Raw genomic sequence first — 19649 nt, 5'->3', positions numbered from 1 at the left:
GGTCCTGGACTTTCTGACGGGCCACCCCCCAGGTGGTGAAGGTAGGAAACAACATCTCCACTTCACTGACCCTCAACACTGGGGCCCCACAAGGGTGTGTGCTCAGCCCTCTCCTGTACTCCCTGTTCACCCATGACTGTGTGGCCATGCACGCCTCCAACTCAATCATCAAGTATGCAGACGACACAACAATAGTGGGCCTGATCACCAACAACGAGACAGCCTATAGGGAGGAGGTGAGGGCACTTGGAGTGTGGTGTCAGGAAAACAACCTCTCACTCAACGTCAACAAAACAAAGGAGATGATCATGGACTTCAGGAAACAGCAGAGGGAGCACCCCCCTATCCACATCGAAGGGACAGCAGTGGAGAAGGTGGAAAGTTCCTGGGCATACACATCACAGACAAACTGAAATGGTCCACCTACACAGACAGTGTGGTGAAGAAGGCGCAACAGGATGCTGAAGAAATTTGGCTTGTCACCCAAAACCCTGACAAACCTTTACAGATGCACAATCGAGAGCATCCTGTCGGGCTGTATCACATTCTGGTACGGCAACTGCACCGCCCTCAGCAAGCAAGGCTCTCCAGAGGGTGGTGCGGTCTGCACAACGCATCACTGGGGGCAAACTACCTGCCCTCCAGGACACCTACACCACCCGATGTCACAGGAAGTCCAAAAAGATAATCAAGGACAATAACCACCACTATCATCCAGAAGGCGAGGTCAGTGCAGGTGCATCAAAGCTGGGACCGAGAGATTGAAAAACAGCTTCTATCTCAAGGCCATCAGACTGTTAAAACAGCAATCACTAACTGCCTACATTGAGACCTGATTTTTTCTACTTCATTCATTCCACTGCCCTGTGAAAGGGCAACGTTGAGCTTTCACTTCTTCTTGGTCATCTTCTTTAACAGTCTGACACCTTCTCTCCTTAATCTGCTTTTGATTACTTCTATCGAACCTGATGCAAGCCCATTACCACGGTGCCCCTGGGATGATTCCCAAACCTCTCCCTACCACAGTCACTATATTTCCACAAGGTTTGTCTCTTCACCCTAAGAGGGGATTGCCTCAGAAAATATCCTGTGTTGGTATTTCGTTTTGTTTGTTTCTTTGCTGACCCCCATTGCAGGACTGAAGGGCTAAAGAGGGGAGAGAACAATGACGCATTAACCAGGCGGGCGGGCGGGCGGCGTTATGCCCTGTGTGCTGTGCTTGTCCCTCGTCCCTCACCCCTCGACCCGGCCACTTCCTTTCATCCACAATGCCTCCAGATTTTCATCTGCAAACTGTGGGGCTCCATAATCGGAGGAGGATGATGATGTGTCCCGAGGCTTTTTCGACTCCAGCTAAATCACACAGACTGACGCACACAGACAACAGAGCTGTACGCCACAGCATCTAAAAGGTCACTCTAAGAATAGCACTCGCCCCAAAAAAACACACACACAAATACATAACAAATTAACCATCAGCTACTCTGTTTAAAACCATACTATGATTCATCTTAGAGAGATAGAGGGGGAAATGTGGAATATGGAAATTGAAACATGCCGAATGCGATTGATTCTTTTTACGGTTGAGAGTATAGCTCTAACCCGGGCTCTGTTTAAACAACGGTTTTCCAATTCATTTATTCTGTTAATGTGCTAAGAAGGAGACTAATGAATGTGATACACCCATATACTAGCCCTAAATGTCCTATTTGTTACTCATAGACCCCAGTTCCTTTGCCAATACACCTCATCCCTGTTACTTGCCTGTCTCAGCCTTGTTACCCACTTTCCTTAGGCCTGTGTTCCCCAAATCACCAACAGTAACCTATATTCAGCTATTTGCTGCACATCCTAATCCTGTTATTTGCATATCTTAGTCCTGTGACCTCCGACCTGTATACGCTAATCATTTTATAGAAAACTCATAGCACAGTGGTATAACACATGTCCCAACCCCATTCACTTTTTTCCTACCGCAAACTTGAATGGACATTTAAATGGACAATAGACATCCATCCAGACCCTTTACCTGTATGAGCCTTGTGTATCCCTAAACCCCATTACTCATATAAACCAGGTAAATCCATGGGCACACTCATATAGAAGAGGTTTACCCTAGTATTCTTACAGACCAGGTGTACACTTGCATGTCCAACCCAATATTGATTAAAAAAAATATACAAAAAAAACAGGTCAACTGCGACATGTCAGCCTCAATTGTCATAAAAATAGGAGTACTCCTGTATTTCAGCTCCAAGTTACTTACCTACAAAGTCTGCACCTGTGCTTGAACTCAATTAGTCAACTTAGCCAGGCCTTAATGTGCAGAAGCCTGAATACTCATAAACTGTATACCAGGTCTATCCCTACACCTCAGCTCCAGTACTCCTACAAACCAGGTCTAAATCTGCATATCTCAGCCCAAAAAACCCATACGAACCAGGTTTACACCTGTGGCTATTCAGCAAGATTTAACATTGTGCAAAAGACACTAAACAAACCTATTGACATTAAATATGTGTTTAGCTATTACCCAAGTTCAGTTTATGGGTCTATACATGGCCAATTCCCCCTCAAATAACAAAATATGGCATTTTACAGTCAAAACCACTGATTTAAACAAATGTAAAGGCTAATGGATAATTGTAAAATCATCTGTAACATCATCTTGATCAAGTATATCCGTAAGCCTATATCAAAAAATAAATGTATCTGCTATGATTAAATATAATGTATATCCATAACCCAACTTCAAAAAAATAAATAATCTGCTATGATTAAATATACTGTATATAATAAGTTAGAGCCAGTGTATTTTTCCATTGGTAACAATTATATTTTCATATCCCACAAGCATCATGGATTCAATGTATTGAACATGAAGGCCATCAGCTAGACCCTTTAAACATTACATTTACAAAGCAAATATTTTTAAATGTCAAATATGTATTTGTTTTTTTTAGCTGTTGAACAGTGACTTGTGCTGCCAAATTAGTCTGTAAAAGTGCAGCTTTTTGATTGTGGCAACCTTAATAATGCATAGTATAGGACTTATTTGTTGATAAGTACAACTTTAACTTCTCTAGAGCCTGTAAAGCACAACAAAACATTTTCCCGCACTATTGTGACCAATGGGACTAAATGGGTCAACGCAAATGCTCAGAAATGAATGTTTGTGTTTGGCTAGGGACAAATCAAATGGAAGAAAACAACAACGTCTGACACAACTTCCTCTCAAACAACTTTCTCTTCCTGCTCTCCCTCCACGCCCCCCCCCCACACACACACCTCCCTGTCAATGATCTGCCCTGATCTCTGAAACAGCCTGCCAGACGGGTGTGTAGCAGCTCCGGACCCCCGGCTTAACCCGGTGACTAAAGGGTTGAGTTTGCATTAAGGTTACCCAAGTATGGAGGCAGACACTGCAATGACTTACAGACAAATCCTCTAGTGTGTTGTCTGTTTCTCACTCTCGGACTGCTTGCCCGTGTAAAGCTAGTTCCTTAGTTGTCAGCAGCCAATGGGCAACGGCAGGGGGCTAGATCAGGACACTGTCTGAGGAGGACGTAGGGATCCGCAGGTAGACTGGTGGCCCTCGAGGGGCCTTGATGTGATGTGACATAGTGAAGGTCTAAGTTTGTTGACATTGCCAGAGGATGAACACCAAATCAAAGCAGACACAGCGTCCTTATAAAGCAAACCTTAGTAAGAAACAAACATCTTGTTAACAAGATGTTTGTTTCTTACTAAGGTTTGCTTTACAACCGGTACAGAACTCAATAAATCACGCTAATCAAGTGACTAATGTCTTTATGTGCTTATGGCCAAACTTGAAATAAAACTCCAGCTATGTGCTCTGAATGTACAATATACCTAATGCCCTACCAGTTGTCAACATTTCCCATATCAGCACAAATGGAACAGTAGCTAAAATACAGAGTGCAAGGGCATGATCCCTCTGCTACCTCTGAATACATTTTCACCAGATGGTGTGTTCCAGAATCTTAAACAGAGGCAAACTCCACAATGGACTGCACCATTACAACAGGGGCATTCACTTTCCCTTGTTATATAACAGAACACGTATTTTGTTTATCTAACCAATATGTCAAAAGAATAGAAAGATACTTTCCACTTAGTCCTCCCCCACACAGCATCTATTGCTTGAAAGTAAAATCAGTCTGATTATAGTATACTATTTCCAATCAATGTAATTCCCTCTCAGTTGTATAGACAGTGAGTGACTTTCCAAGACACTGTATCGTACCTCTGTTTTGTTCACTGACTTCAGAGAAAGTATTATCCCAGGGATCTGAGGCTAGCATGTGAATATAAAAGGCAACAGCTGTCAGTGCAGCTGTGCATGGTAGATAGAGAGCGCTGCTTTGTCATTTATTATTTGTTTTTAAATCTACGAAAATGAGGTGTGCCAGGTTTCGTCACACTGCATGCATACACTGACAGGTCTGAATGACTGTGGCTGCCCATTCAGTTTATCTTCTCCATACACAGCTTTACACTTTCAACAGGTCAGGTTACATTTCACTCTCTACACATGCAATAGTTCACATGATATACAGGCTACTTAAAAGAGTACCTCAAACACAACTTCCTGATAACGGCTATATGCCCGAAAGGAGTTGGATCTGTTGTCATCAAAGACATTCTGTTCATCTTTCACAATACTAGTTAGGACCACGACATGGAGTTTTTGAAAAACTAATAGGCTATCTGACATCTGTACACTCTTAGAAAAAAAGGGTTCCAAAAGGGTTCTTCGGCTGTCCCCATAGGAGAACCCTTTTTGAGCCAAAAAGGGTTATTCAAAAGGTTATCCTATGGGGACAGCAGAAGAACCCTTTTAGGTTTCTAAGAGTGTAGCCTAACAATCATATGTGTAATGACACCAGTATTACAATCAATGACCAAAAGAGTCAATATAATAAATGCATCGTACATTATGTCCCCTTCGCAGTAAATGGAAAACTAACCGGAAGTGTCTTAGAACATAGCAAAATGTGTACCTTTCGGTACAACAACAATTGCCTTCTAAATATACAGAGATGTAATCTGAAGAAAATGTAAGACCTAATTGCTCTACTAAAGCATGTCTGATACAATCACGTCTGTTTCTTTAGGCCAGGGACATAGTCCTAAACAGATTAAATATAGATCCATTCTGCGTGATCAATATCCATTTACCGGTAAGCGAAACATCTAAATAAATGGAGCATCTTTTTAAGATCTTTCTTCATTTGCACTCCCTCCAGAAGCCAAAAAGACTCTTGCCACGTTTCATGATCATTTTAACAGATTGTGTTTCCTCTGGTTATCACTTCTTCTTCTGTAGCTGCCATTTAGGGGAAATAACTGCTAAAATGGTGTAACGGATGTGAAATGGCTAGCTAGTTAGCGGGTACGCGCTACTAGCGTTTCAATCAGTTACGTCACTTGCTCTGAAACCTACAAGTAGTGTTGCCCCTTGCTCTGCAAGGGCCGTGGCCTTTGTGGAGCGATGGGTAACGATGCTTCGTGGGCGACCGTTGTTGATGTGTGCAGAGGGTCCCTGGTTCGCGCCCGTGTCGGGGCGAGGGGACGGTTTAAAGTTATACTGTTACATTGATGCTGTTGACCCGGATCACTGGTTGCTGCGGAAAAAGGAGGAGGTTGAAAGGGGGGTGAGTGTAACGGATGTGAAATGGCTAGCTAGTTAGCGGGTACGCGCTACTAGCGTTTCAATCAGTTACGTCACTTGCTCTGAAACCTACAAGTAGTGTTGCCCCTTGCTCTGCAAGGGCCGCGGCTTTTGTGGAGCGATGGGTAACGACGCTTCGTGGGTGACTGTTGTCGATGTGTGCAGAGGGTCCCTGGTTCGCGCCCGAGGTCGGGGCGAGGGGACGGTTTAAAGTTATACTGTTACAATGGCATTATATCTTCATGACTGTCACTATTTAGGTTTGGCCTTTTAGAGGAAACTTGTCAGCCATTTTGTGTGGGCCAAAGGTAAAGCTCCCTGTCAGGCTGTACACCAAAGAATATCACGGTGACTACCCAACCAATCCACACATTTCTATACAAGCCTCTTAACACACCACCACATATAATAAGCATTCAACAACTAAAAACAGCCTCTGATAAACTTTAGCTGCCGAGGAGCCATTTTCCTCAGGTTCATTAATTTCCTGCTTTGTTTCTAGTGGAATGCGCCAACAGATAATGTGTGCATGCAACATGTCCTGTGTGGCTCAGTAGGTAGAGCGTGGCACTTGCAAAGCCAACGCTGTGGGTTTGATTCCCATGGGGGACCAATACAAACAGAATACGAAAATGTATGCTCTGGATAAGATCATCTCCTAAAATAATGCATATGTTTTCCTCTGTTACTAGGCATAGAGCGTTTTAATTCACCAGGGTGCACATATCATGCACGCTGCATGCGCCAGAAAGGGGGGCTCCTTGAGTAAACCACAGCACATTCAGAACAGGGAAGCTCAGAGAGAGAGAGAGAGACAGAGAGTGAAAGAGATAGAGAAAAAGAACGAGACCATTACCTGACACGGTCCTGACGATCTCGGAGGTGTTCCTCAGGCCAACAAAGGAGAACTGGTAGAGCCTCCAGGAGCGGATGTCTCCCACCTCCACGGAGCTCCTCTTCCACTTGTACACTATCTCCTCTCTGGGGTAGCCATCTGAACAGGGGGGTGGGGGTTGACCGTTAGCTCTGGACATTACTACCTGGTGGTCTATGACTGAATTCATCCCATATTAAAATGTGTTGCACAGGTGATGTGTTACACTATGTACTTCTGTAGCACTCCAATGGTTATCAGGTTTAAGGCCACTGTAATGTAAAGTGGACAATGAACATTCAGTAACATCGTACGGTGCAATCCTAAATAGTGACTGGACACTAATAACAACTGACCTTGAGTCAAGTCTTTGTTGATTTCTGTCCAGAGAAGAAAACAACAATGCATAGGCCTACATCATGCTAAATGGGGTGATTTAATGCACCTCAACTTTCCCAAGTGCAAGCTGTGGTGGGTTTTTACATTTTTAAACACATAGGATTGAAGGTTGTAGTCTTTATCTGCTGTCCACATTAAGGCCATTCTATTCTTCCAAAGATGGCTATGCTTTCAGGATACATTACAAAATGGTTGCAGTGAATGTGGCACTCTTTCTCAGTGTGTGCTGAAAAAAAGAATATCCTGCATTGTGTGCTGCAACTGAGGGAAGCTAATGCACTTCAAACTGATTTCAGCCACTGGAATCATCCGTGGCTTTCATCAATTTTAAATGTGTTTTTCTCTTATGTTTTTAGGGCTTCAACTCTCATTTCTCTTTCTTGTTGCCCTGGAGCTATTTAGGAACCTCTCTCTCTCGCTCTCTCCCAAGACAGTCCCATGGTGCATCTGTAGCTCACTTACAGGCTCATTACCACGAACCCCATCCCCATCAGCTCCTCATGAGGAACACTGATTTCTCTGGCTGTGGTCTCTCTCACCAACCCTGCCTGTCTAGCTACTGTATAGCGGTGTAAAGTACTTAAGTAAAAATACTTTAAAGTACTACTTAAGCTGTTTTTTTGAGTATGTGTACTTTACTATTCATATTTTTGTCATATTTTACTTTTACTTCACTACATTCCTAAAGACAATTATGTACTTTTTACTCCATACATTTTCCCTGACACCCAAAAGTACTCGTTACATTTTGAATGCTTAGCAGCACAGGGAAATGGTCCAATTCACAGACTTATCAAGAGAACATCCCATGTCATCCCCACTGCCTCTGATCTGGCGGACTCACTAAAGACAAATGCTTCATTTGTAAATGATGTCCGAGTGTTGGAGTGTGCCCTTGGCTATACATAAATGTAAAAAATAAGAAAATTGTGTTGTCTGGTTGACTTGATATGAGGAATAAGAAATTATTTATACTTTTACTTTTGATACTTAAGTATATTTAAAACCAAATACTTGTACACTTTTACTCAAGTAGTATTTTACTGGGTGACTTTCACTGTTACTTGAGTCATTTTCTATTAAGGTATCTTTACTTTTACTCAAGTACGACAATTGAATAATTTTTCCACCACTGCTACTGTACTGGATCTAAACTTCTACGGTTTGGAGGTCAATGTAAAAACGTATTGCTTCTCCCTTCTCAAAATGTACTGCTGTCTCTTTCCTTTTCCCCTAACTCACAATAGTAAAAATGGGGGAAAAAAACATGGGAGCATTTTGTCCACTGTGCTGATGTCTTCATCAGCATGGCATGGTGCTTGTTCTTGGCTGCCACTGCTATTGCAGTTGGAAGCGGGCATGTGGACGCCATGCAGAGAGATATATAGAGTGTATGTGAGCAAGAGAGAGAGTGAGCGAGACGGTGGGGTAGTAGAGAGCATATGGCCAGACTTACAGCTTGAAAACTCCAGGGGACAGGAGTGCTCATCCATTGGAAAGTTGTTCAGTTTAAGCTGGCACTCGGCATCAATAGTCAACCTGCAAACAGAAAAACACACCGTTTACTGTGCTGGTTGGGGTTGTCAACAAAGCGTCTAACATACTTCTGTTTTGTAACAATCCTGTCTGATTTCTACCATTCAGTGGACTTGAAAGTCAGACTCATTAAACCTTCTAAATGACAAAATGGGCAATAATGACATTACTCATCCATCCACTTTTGTCATGTATCATTCTATTCAGCATTAGGACGATACAATTAGCCATTGGTGAGGTTGGAGTTCCCTAACGAATTAATGAACTGTGGTTGCATTCTGGGAGAACATCAATCACAGCTGGGTTGAGGAGTCCAGTCCAGCATAGTTCCTCCTCTAATTAGACAGTATGCGAGAGAGAGTTATCTAGCTAGATAGTAGATACCATTCATCCTAGACCACTGCGTTCTCTAGACTAGACTACATCAGTACTGCCAGGCTGAAGCTACTCTCCTTTCTTAACTGGGGGCACCAAATTAGGATAATTAACGTGGTCCAAAGCTCAATCAGTGCCGATAGAGAACTACCGCCTGTCAGATACAGTCAACTGGAAACAGTCTCTGTTCCCTCATTTGTGTCGGGTTCATCCATCGGTGCTTCTTCATTGGACATCTCACCGCAGTGTGTAGAGTATCCGTCCATCGTTCCAGATCCGAAGCATGCGATTGGGCGTGGTGATCCAGTGGGCATCGGCCTTCTTGGAGTTGCGAAAGAAGGTGTCGGGGATCCAGATCTTGCCCACCATGTTGCTGTTGAGACGCAGGACCTTCATGGTACTGTTGAACTTCAATCTCCGGTCATACCACGTCTGGGCAAAAAAGATGTCGATGGTGTACTCCTGCAGAGAAAAAAAAACACACATGCTCGATTCAATCAAACCGGCATTGCGGTATTACGCAGTAGCTATTTCTCCTAAGGCCAAATGAGATTAGAGAATGTTTTTTGCTACTGTAACAACCTGCTACTACTACAAGGTAGACAACCCTCACAGGTAGATGTATCCCATTTCAGAATAAGAGCTATGTGCATAGGCAGTAGCTCATAAACTATTGGGCTTTGTGTCAAAAGACACAAAGCCCATCACTATGGCAGTTTTGAGTGAATTCCATCCACAGTCATCCTTTATATACATGTTAAAGTCTGTGTTGAAATTTAACAACGAATAAAAACATTACCATTGAGCACCCTGGGATCATTAACTAGATCCGAGTGCCCTGAGACCCTTAACAGGAACGAGAGACATCCAGAACTGTTAATACAAATCACTCTCCAGGTTCCACCAAAACCGTTTATTCTGAGGGCAGTTTTACAACTACATTGAAGTGTAATGCTGCCAGCCATATGTTGGAAGAGCACTTTCTCTAAGAAAAATGGCTTCCTTTCAGGCCATGAATCCTTTGTCCTGATGAAATAGTGGTGCTGAACTGGACCATCTCAACCTGAAAATGAAATGTTTAACGGGGCAAAGAATGGCTTCCCTGGGGCGGCAGGTAGCTTAGCGATCCAGCAACTGGGCCAGTTCGAATTCTGGGTCTGACAGGAAAAACAATCTGTTGGGAAGTGAGCTGGCAACCGGAGGGTATCAAATCCTAGAAGTCATTGCCTGCTGTTGTGCCCTTGAGTAAGGCACTTAACCCCCCACAATAACAGCTCCCTGGGTGCCCAGTGTGGCAGCCCACCGGACCTCTCCAAAAACCTGTGTGTGTGTGTCTTTCGGAGGAGTTGGGTTAAAAGTGAAAGTCACATTTCGGTTGGATCTTGTGTGCAACTGAAAAATAAAGTGATCTTAACTTTACATTGTAAAGCAGTAGTATTATCTAACCTCATAACCTCCCTGAAAAGTGTTTTCTGCAGTGTTCACTGTCTCCCATTCAACAGGGCTGGGATATACAGGTAACTTCCTCTGCTTCTCACAACTCCTCTCTCCTCCTCCCCTCATTCTCGTCCTCCTGGCTTGGGCCACCACAAGCTGCCAGGACAGTTTCAATGCGCTTTGGCATAGATTCTACAAGTGTCTGGAAATCTATTGTTGGTATGCGACACCATTCTTCAATGCGAAATTCCATAATTTGATGTTTTGTTGATGGTTGTGGAAAATGCTGTCTCAGATGCCACTCTGGAATCTCAATTGGGTTGAGATCTGGTGACCGAGACACACACACACACGCACACACGCACATACGCACACACATACACACACACCCTTGAAAACCCCTATGCTCCTTTGAGACCCCTCTTTCAAAGTCACTGAGAACTCTTCTTCTATGGTAGCCAAAATAATGGGCAACTGGGCAGTTTTATACATGATCCTAAGCATGATGGGATGTTAATTGCCTAATTAACTCAGGAACCATACCTGTGTGGAAGCACCTGCTTTCAATATACATTGAATCCCTCATTTACACAAGTGTTTCCTTTATTCTGGCAGTTACCTCCATGCAGTGCCTTCAGAAAGTAATCATACTCCTTGACTTAATCAACACTTTGTTTTGTTACAGCCTGAATTCAAAATGGATTAAACATATTTCTGTTATCACCCATCTACACACAAAATCCCATAATTTCCCATACATTTTGCAAATGTAATATATCTATAGAAATATCTCATGTGCATACAGTACCAGTTAAAAGTTTGGACACACCTACTCATTCAAGGGTTTTTCTTTATTTTTACATTGTAGACAAATAGTGAAGACATCAAAACTATGAAATAACACATACGGAATCATGTAGTAAGCAAAAGTGTTAAACAAATCAAAATCTATTTTATAATTGAGATTCTTCAAAGTAGCCACCCTTTGTCTTGATGACAGGTTTGCACACACTTGGCATTCTCTCAAGCAGCTTCATGAGGAATGCTTTACCAACAGTCTTGAAGAAGTTCCCACATATGCTGAGCACCTGTTGGCTAATTTTCCTTCACTCTGCGATCCAACTCATCCCAAACTATCTCAATTGGATTGAGGTCGGGTGATAGTGGAGGCCAGGTCATCTGATGCAGCACTCCATCACTCTCCTTCTTTGTCAAATAGCCCTTACACAGCCTGGAGGTGTGTTTTTTGTCATTGTCCTGTTGAAAAATAAATGATAGTCCCACTAAGCGCAAACCAGATATGATGGCGTATCGCAGCAGAATGCTGTGGTAGCCATTCTGGTTAAGTGTGCCTCGAATTCTAAATAAATCATAGAGAGTGTCACCAGCAAAGCACCCCCACACCATCACCATGCTTCACGGTGGGAATCACACATGCGGAGATCATCTGTTCACCTACTCTGCGTCTCACAAAGACACGGTAGCTAGCCTCTAACACCTCCCAAACCCGGATCCGGGAGCACCCCCATCAGTAGAAAAGCTACTAGCATAGCCTAGCATAGCGTCACAAGTAAATACTAGCATCTAAATATCATTAAATCACAAGTCCAAGACACCAGATGAAAGATACACTTCTTGTGAATCCAGCCACCATTTCTGATTTTTAAAATGTTTTACAGGGAAGACACAATATGTAAATCTATTAGCTAACCACGTTAGCAAAAGACACCGTTTTTCTTACTCCACCATTTTTTCACTCCATCAGTAGCTATCACCAATTCGACCAAATAAAGATATAAATAGCCACTAACCAAGAAAAAAGTTCATCAGATGACAGTCTGATAACATATTTATTGTATAGCATATGTTTTGTTAGAAAAATGTGCATATTTCAGGTATAAATCATAGTTTACCATTGCAGCCACCATCACAACTCGACTAGAATAACTACAGAGAGCAACGTGTATTACCTAATTACTCATCATAAAACATTTCTTAAAAATACACAGCGTACAGCAATTGAAAGACACAGATCTTGTGAATCCAGACAATATTTCAGATTTTCTAAGTGTTTTACAGTGAAAACACAATATATCGTTATATTAGCATACCACATGTGCAAACATCACCCCAGCATTGATTCAAGGCAAAAAGAGCGATAACGTTATCACCACCAAAATATATTAATTTTTTCACTAACCTTCTCAGAATTCTTCAGATGACAGTCCTGTAACATCATATTACACAATACATATAGAGTTTGTTCGAAAATGTGCATATTTAGCGGCACAAATCGTGCTTATACAATGAAAAAAGTGTCCAACTACTCAAGCAATCTGTCCGGCGCCATCTTGGAAAGACACCTATTTTTATCGAAAACTATTCATAAACTTGACTAAAAAAATACAGGTTGGACAGCAATTGAAAGACAAATTAGTTCTTAATGCAATCGCTGAATTACATTTTTAAAATTAACCTTACTGCGCAATACAGGGTGCGCTAAAGCGAAGCTACCCAAAAATTAATGGCGGCTTATGCATTTAACATTTTTCAACAGAACAACGATTTATCAGCATAAATAGTTCTTACTTTTAGAAGAACTCCCATCAGAATCTTGGGAAAGGTGTCCTTTGTCCAGAACCATCGTCTTTTGGTCGAAAGATGTCCTCTTGTCCTGTCGAAATGGCCACTAACGTTCGGCATGTACCGGAAAAGTGTCCAACTCTTGAAAGTGCGTCACAAAGAAATGCCAGAAAATCGCAATAAACTGCTATAAACTGCTATAAGTCGGTTTAAATTAACTACCTTATGATGTCTTTAACAACTATAACGAATAAAAACATGACCGGAGATATAGAACTGGCTAAACCAAAGCTTGGAAGGAGGCCAGTCCGACGTCCATTGTGCGTCAGGCGCACGGTTGAAAAGAAAGGTACTTCCGCTCCAGGATCTTATATAAGGTCCCAGATTGCGCAATCGACTCCATTCAAATTGTCACCACTTACTGACATCTAGAGGAAGGCGTATGCAGTGTTTGTAGCCCCACAGCGTTCACAGGGACTTATAAACTGACCTGGGAACAGGGACCACGATTTCAGAAATCTCACTCCCTGGCAGGAAAAGTGCTGCAGAATGAGTTCTGTTTCACTCAGAGACATAATTCAAACGGTTTTAGAAACTGGAGAGTGTTTTCTATCCAATAGTAATAATAATATGCATATTGTACGAGCAAGAATTGAGTACGAGGCAGTTTAATTTGGGGACCAATTTTTCCAAGATCGAAATAGCACCCCCCATAGGCTCAAGAAGCTAGAACCAAAAATCTCAAATTTGGACTCATCAGACAAAAGGACAGATTTCCACCGGCCGAATGTCTATTGCTTGTGTTTCTTGGCCTAAGCAAGTCTCTTCTTCTTATTGGTGTCCTTTAGTAGTGGTTTCTTTGAGGATTTTCGACCGTTAAGGCCTGATCCACGCAGTCTCGTCTGAACAGTTGATATTGAGATGTGTCTGTTACTTGAACTCTGTGAAGCATTTATTTGAGCTGCAAACTGAGGTGCAGTTAACTCCAATGAACTTATCCTCTGCAGCAGGGTCTGGGTATTCCTTTCCTGTGGTGGTCCTCATGAGAGCCAGCTACATCATAGCACTTGATGGTTTTTGCGAGTGCACTTGAAGAAAATTTAAAAGTTCTTGAAATGTTCTGTATTGACTGACCTTCATGTCTTAAAGTAAAGATGGACTGTCATTTATCTTTGCTTATTTGAGCTGTTCTTGCCATAATATGGACTTGGTCTTTTACCAAATAAGGCTATCTTCTGTATACCACTCCTACCTTGTCACAACACTACTGATTGGCTCAAACGCATTAAGAAGGAAAGAAAGTCCACAAATTAACTTTTGACAAGGCACGCATGTTAATTGAAATGCTTTCTAGGTGACTACCTCATGAAGCTGGTTGAGAGAATGCCAAGAGTGTACAAAGCTGTCATCAAGGCAGAGGGTGGCTTCTTTTAAGAATCTCAAATATAAAATATATTTTGATTTGTTTAACCCTTTTTTGGTAACTGCACGATTCCATATGTGTTATTTCATAGTTTTGATGTCTTCACTATTATTTTACAATGTAGAACATAGTAAAAATAAAGAAAACCCTGTACTGAGTAGGTGTGTCCAAACTTTTGACTGGTACTGTCACGATCGTCGTTACGGGAAAGAGAGGAGGACCAAGGCGCAGCGTGATAGCAATACATCTTTACTTTTAATAAAGACGAAAACGAAGAACACTATACAAACAAAATCAAAACAATAAACCGACGAACGTGAAGCTATACAAACTAAGTGCTAACATGCAACATAGACATAGACAATCACCCACAAACTACCTAATGACTATGGCTGCCTAAATATGGCTCCCAATCAGAGACAACGATAGACATACAAACACCTAGACTGAACAATGCCCCATAAACATACAAAAAACCCTAGACAACACAAAACACATACATCCCCCATGTCACACCCTGACCTAACTAAAATAATAAAGAAAACAAAGATAACTAAGGCCAGGGTGTGACAGGTACCATAAGTATTCACACCCCTGAGTCAATACTTTTTAGAAGCACCTTTGGCACTAATTACAGCTGTGTTTCTTTCTGGGTAAGTCTCTAAGAGCTTTCCACACCTGGATTGTGCAACATTTGCCCGTTATTCTTTTCAAATTTCTTCAAGCAATGTCATTTTGGTTATTGATCATTGCTAGACAACCATTTTCAGGCAGATTTAAGTCAAAACTGTAACTCAGCCACTCAGGAACATTCACTGTCTTCTGAGTAAGAAACTCCAGTGTTGATTTGGCCTAGTGTTTTAGATTATTGTGAAGCTGAAAGCTGAATTCATCTCCCAGTGTCTGGTGGAAAGTAGACTGTACCAGGTTTTCCTCTAGGATTTTTTTTGCCTGTGCTTAAGTCCATTCCGATTATTTTTTACCCTGGAGTACACCCCAGTCCTTAACAATTATAAGCATACCCATAACTGTCACGCTCGTCATAATGATTGGACCAAGATGCAGCGTGGTATGTTTCCATCCCTTTTATTAGGAAGAGAAAAACTCAAAGAACAAAAACAATAACGCGCACAAATGCAACGTGAAGCTGATATAATGCTCACTGGCAACTATACCTAGACAAGATCCCACAAAGCACAATGGGGAAATGGCTACCTAAATATGATCCCCAATCAGAGACAACGATAAACAGCTGCCTCTGATTGGGAACCATACCAGGCCAACATAGATATATAATTCCGCTAGATAACCCACCCTTAATCACACCCCAACCTAACCAACATAGAGAATAAACAGCTCTCTATGGTCAAGGCGTGACAATAACATGATGAAGCCACCACTATGCTTGAAAATATGGAGTGGTACTCAGTAATGTATTGTATTGGATGTGCCCCAAACATAACGCGTTTTATTCAGGACTAAAGGTTAATTGCTTTGCCACATGTTTTAGTGCCTTGTTGTAAACAGGATGCATGTTTTTGAACATTTTTATTCTGTACAGACTTCCTTATTTTCACTCTGTAATTTAGGTTAGTATTGTGCAGTTACTACAATGTTGTTGATCCATCCTCAATTTTCTCCTATCACAGCCATTAAACTTTAACTGTTTTAAAGTCACCTTTGGCCTCATGGTCAAGTCCCTCAGAGGTTTCCTTCCTCTCTGGCAACTGGGTTAGGAAGGATGACTATCTTTGTAGTGACTGGGTGTACTGATACACAATCCAAAGTGTAATTTATAACTTCACCATGCTCAAAGGGATATTCAATGTCTGCTTTTTTTACCCATCTACCAACAGGAGCCCTTCTTTGAGAGGCATTGGAAAACCTCACTGGTCTTTGTGGTTGAATCTGTGTTTGAAATTCACTGCTCGACTGAGGTGCCTAACAGATAATGGTATGTGTGGTGTACAGGTAGGGTAAGGTAGTCATTCAAAAATCATGTTGAACACTATTATTGCACACAGAGTCCATGCAACATATTATGTGACTTGTTAAACACATTTCTACTCCTGAATACTTATTGACTGACTCAAGACATTTCAGCTTTTCATTTTTAGTTAATTTGTAAAAAAAAACTCTAAAATCACAATTCCACTATGACTTTATGGAATATTGTGTGTAGGCCTGTGATGACAAATCTAAATTCTATCCATTTCAAATTCAGGCTGTAACACAGCAAAATGTGGATAAAGTCAAGTGAATACTTTCTGAAGGTACTGTATATGAAGGGTATTCAATAGAGCACTGAAGAAAGGGGAGACCAGTGTGTGTGTAGTCGTGTGTGTGTGTGTTTGAGAGAGAGAGAGAGAGAGAGAGAGAGAGAGAGAGAGAGAGAGAGAGAGAGAGAGAGAGAGAGAGAGAGAGAGAGAGAGAGAGAGAGAGAGAGAGAGAGAGAGAGAGGGAAAGGAAGAGAGAGGAAGAGAGAGAGAAAGAGGGAAAGGAAGAGAAAGAAAGGAAGAGAGAAAGAGGGAAAGGAAGAGAAAGAAAGGAAGAGAAAGGAAGAGAAAGAAAGGAAGAGAGAAAGAGGGAAAGGAAGAGAAAGAGGGAAAGGAAGAGAAAGAAAGGAAGAGAAAGGAAGAGAAAGAAAGGAAGAGAGAAAGAGGGAAAGGAAGAGAAAGAAAGGAAGAGAAAGGAAGAGAAAGAAAGGAAGAGAGAAAGAGGGAAAGGAAGAGAAAGAAAGGAAGAGAAAGGAAGAGAAAGAAAGGAAGAGAGAAAGAGGGAAAGGAAGAGAAAGAAAGGAAGAGAAAGGAAGAGAAAGAAAGGAAGAGAGAAAGAGGGAAAGGAAGAGAAAGAAAGGAAGAGAAAGGAAGAGAAAGAAAGGAAGAGAGAAAGAGGGAAAGGAAGAGAAAGAAAGGAAGAGAAAGGAAGAGAAAGAGAAAGGAAGAGAAAGAAAGGAAGAGAGAAAGAGGGAAAGGAAGAGAAAGAAAGGAAGAGAAAGGAAGAGAAAGAAAGGAAGAGAGAAAGAGGGAAAGGAAGAGAAAGAAAGGAAGAGAAAGGAAGAGAAAGAAAGGAAGAGAGAAAGAGGGAAAGGAAGAGAAAGAAAGGAAGAGAAAGGAAGAGAAAGAAAGGAAGAGAGAAAGAGGGAAAGGAAGAGAAAGAAAGGAAGAGAAAGGAAGAGAAAGAAAGGAAGAGAGAAAGAGGGAAAGGAAGAGAAAGAAAGGAAGAGAAAGGAAGAGAAAGAAAGGAAGAGAGAAAGAGGGAAAGGAAGAGAAAGAAAGGAAGAGAAAGGAAGAGAAAGAAAGGAAGAGAGAAAGAGGGAAAGGAAGAGAAAGAAAGGAAGAGAAAGGAAGAGAAAGAAAGGAAGAGAGAAAGAGGGAAAGGAAGAGAAAGAAAGGAAGAGAAAGGAAGAGAGAAAGAGGGAAAGGAAGAGAGAAAGAGGGAAAGGAAGAGAGAAAGAGGGAAAGGAAGAGAGAAAGAGGGAAAGAAAGAGAAAGAAAGGAAGAGAGAAAGAGGGAAAGGAAGAGAAAGAAAGGAAGAGAAAGGAAGAGAAAGAAAGGAAGAGAGAAAGAGGGAAAGGAAGAGAGAAAGAGGGAAAGGAAGAGAAAGAAAGGAAGAGAGAAAGAGGGAAAGGAAGAGAGAAAGAGGGAAAGGAAGAGAAAGAAAGGAAGAGAGAAAGAGGGAAAGGAAGAGAAAGAAAGGAAGAGGAAGGAAGAGAAAGAAAGGAAGAGAGAAAGAGGGAAAGGAAGAGAAAGAAAGGAAGAGAGAAAGAGGGAAAGGAAGAGAAAGAAAGGAAGAGAAAGGAAGAGAAAGAAAGGAAGAGAGAAAGAGGGAAAGGAAGAGAAAGAAAGGAAGAGAAAGGAAGAGAAAGAAAGGAAGAGAGAAAGAGGGAAAGGAAGAGAAAGAAAGGAAGAGAAAGGAAGAGAAAGAAAGGAAGAGAGAAAGAGGGAAAGGAAGAGAAAGAAAGGAAGAGAAAGGAAGAGAAAGAAAGGAAGAGAGAAAGAGGGAAAGGAAGAGAAAGAAAGGAAGAGAAAGGAAGAGAAAGAAAGGAAGAGAGAAAGAGGGAAAGGAAGAGAAAGAAAGGAAGAGAAAGGAAGAGAAAGAAAGGAAGAGAGAAAGAGGGAAAGGAAGAGAAAGAAAGGAAGAGAAAGGAAGAGAAAGAAAGGAAGAGAGAAAGAGGGAAAGGAAGAGAGAAAGAGGGAAAGGAAGAGAAAGAAAGGAAGAGAGAAAGAGGGAAAGGAAGAGAAAGAAAGGAAGAGAGAAAGAGGGAAAGGAAGAGAAAGAAAGGAAGAGAGAAAGAGGGAAAGGAAGAGAAAGAAAGGAAGAGAAAGGAAGAGAAAGAAAGGAAGAGAGAAAGAGGGAAAGGAAGAGAGAAAGAGGGAAAGGAAGAGAAAGAAAGGAAGAGAGAAAGAGGGAAAGGAAGAGAAAGAAAGGAAGAGAGAAAGAGGGAAAGGAAGAGAAAGAAAGGAAGAGAGAAAGAGGGAAAGGAAGAGAAAGAAAGGAAGAGAAAGGAAGAGAAAGAAAGGAAGAGAGAAAGAGGGAAAGGAAGAGAGAAAGAGGGAAAGGAAGAGAAAGAAAGGAAGAGAGAAAGAGGGAAAGGAAGAGAGAAAGAGGTAAAGGAAGAGAAAGAAAGGAAGAGAGAAAGAGGGAAAGGAAGAGAAAGAAAGGAAGAGAAAGAAAGGAAGAGAGAAAGAGGGAAAGGAAGAGAAAGAAAGGAAGAGAAAGGAAGAGAAAGAAAGGAAGAGAGAAAGCGGGAAAGGAAGAGAGAAAGAGGGAAAGGAAGAGAAAGAAAGGAAGAGAAAGAAAGGGGGAAAGGAAGAGAAAGAAAGGAAGAGAAAGAAAGGAAGAGAGAAAGAGGGAAAGGAAGAGAAAGAAAGGAAGAGAAAGGAAGAGAAAGAAAGGAAGAGAGAAAGAGGGAAAGGAAGAGAGAAAGAGGGAAAGGAAGAGAAAGAAAGGAAGAGAGAAAGAGGGAAAGGAAGAGAGAAAGAGGGAAAGGAAGAGAAAGAAAGGAAGAGAGAAAGAGAGAAAGGAAGAGAAAGAAAGGAAGAGAAAGGAAGAGAAAGAAAGGAAGAGAGAAAGCGGGAAAGGAAGAGAGAAAGAGGGAAAGGAAGAGAGAAAGAGGGAAAGGAAGAGAAAGAAAGGAAGAGAAAGAAAGGGGGAAAGGAAGAGAAAGAAAGGAAGAGAAAGAAAGGAAGAGAGAAAGAGGGAAAGGAAGAGAAAGAAAGGAAGAGAAAGGAAGAGAAAGGAAGAGAGAAAGAGGGAAAGGAAGAGAAAGAAAGGAAGAGAGAAAGAGGGAAAGGAAGAGAAAGAAAGGAAGAGAAAGGAAGAGA

The 19649-nt window shown here is 41.7% G+C and overlaps 1 protein-coding gene across 3 annotated transcripts in view; it reads right to left on the bottom strand.

The window, feature by feature from the left end:
• The window catches only part of LOC120032093 (gamma-aminobutyric acid receptor subunit gamma-2), a 69802-nt gene that overhangs the window by 37543 nt on the left and 12610 nt on the right, over window positions 1–19649 (bottom strand). For all 3 annotated transcript variants that reach the window (XM_038978037.1, XM_038978045.1, XM_038978051.1), the window contains exons 4-6: window positions 9121–9341; window positions 8425–8507; window positions 6552–6689 (exon numbers count right to left, since the gene is read on the bottom strand). In XM_038978037.1, the coding sequence (XP_038833965.1) occupies window positions 6552–6689; window positions 8425–8507; window positions 9121–9341 (442 nt within the window). The remainder of the gene's footprint in view (window positions 1–6551; window positions 6690–8424; window positions 8508–9120; window positions 9342–19649) is intronic.

The sequence above is a fragment of the Salvelinus namaycush genome, chromosome 3, assembly GCF_016432855.1.
Source record: "Salvelinus namaycush isolate Seneca chromosome 3, SaNama_1.0, whole genome shotgun sequence".
In the NCBI taxonomy this organism is placed as follows: domain Eukaryota; kingdom Metazoa; phylum Chordata; class Actinopteri; order Salmoniformes; family Salmonidae; genus Salvelinus; species Salvelinus namaycush.
Note: the sequence above shows the minus strand (reverse complement) of the source record. Positions and strands in the feature narration are given on the sequence as shown.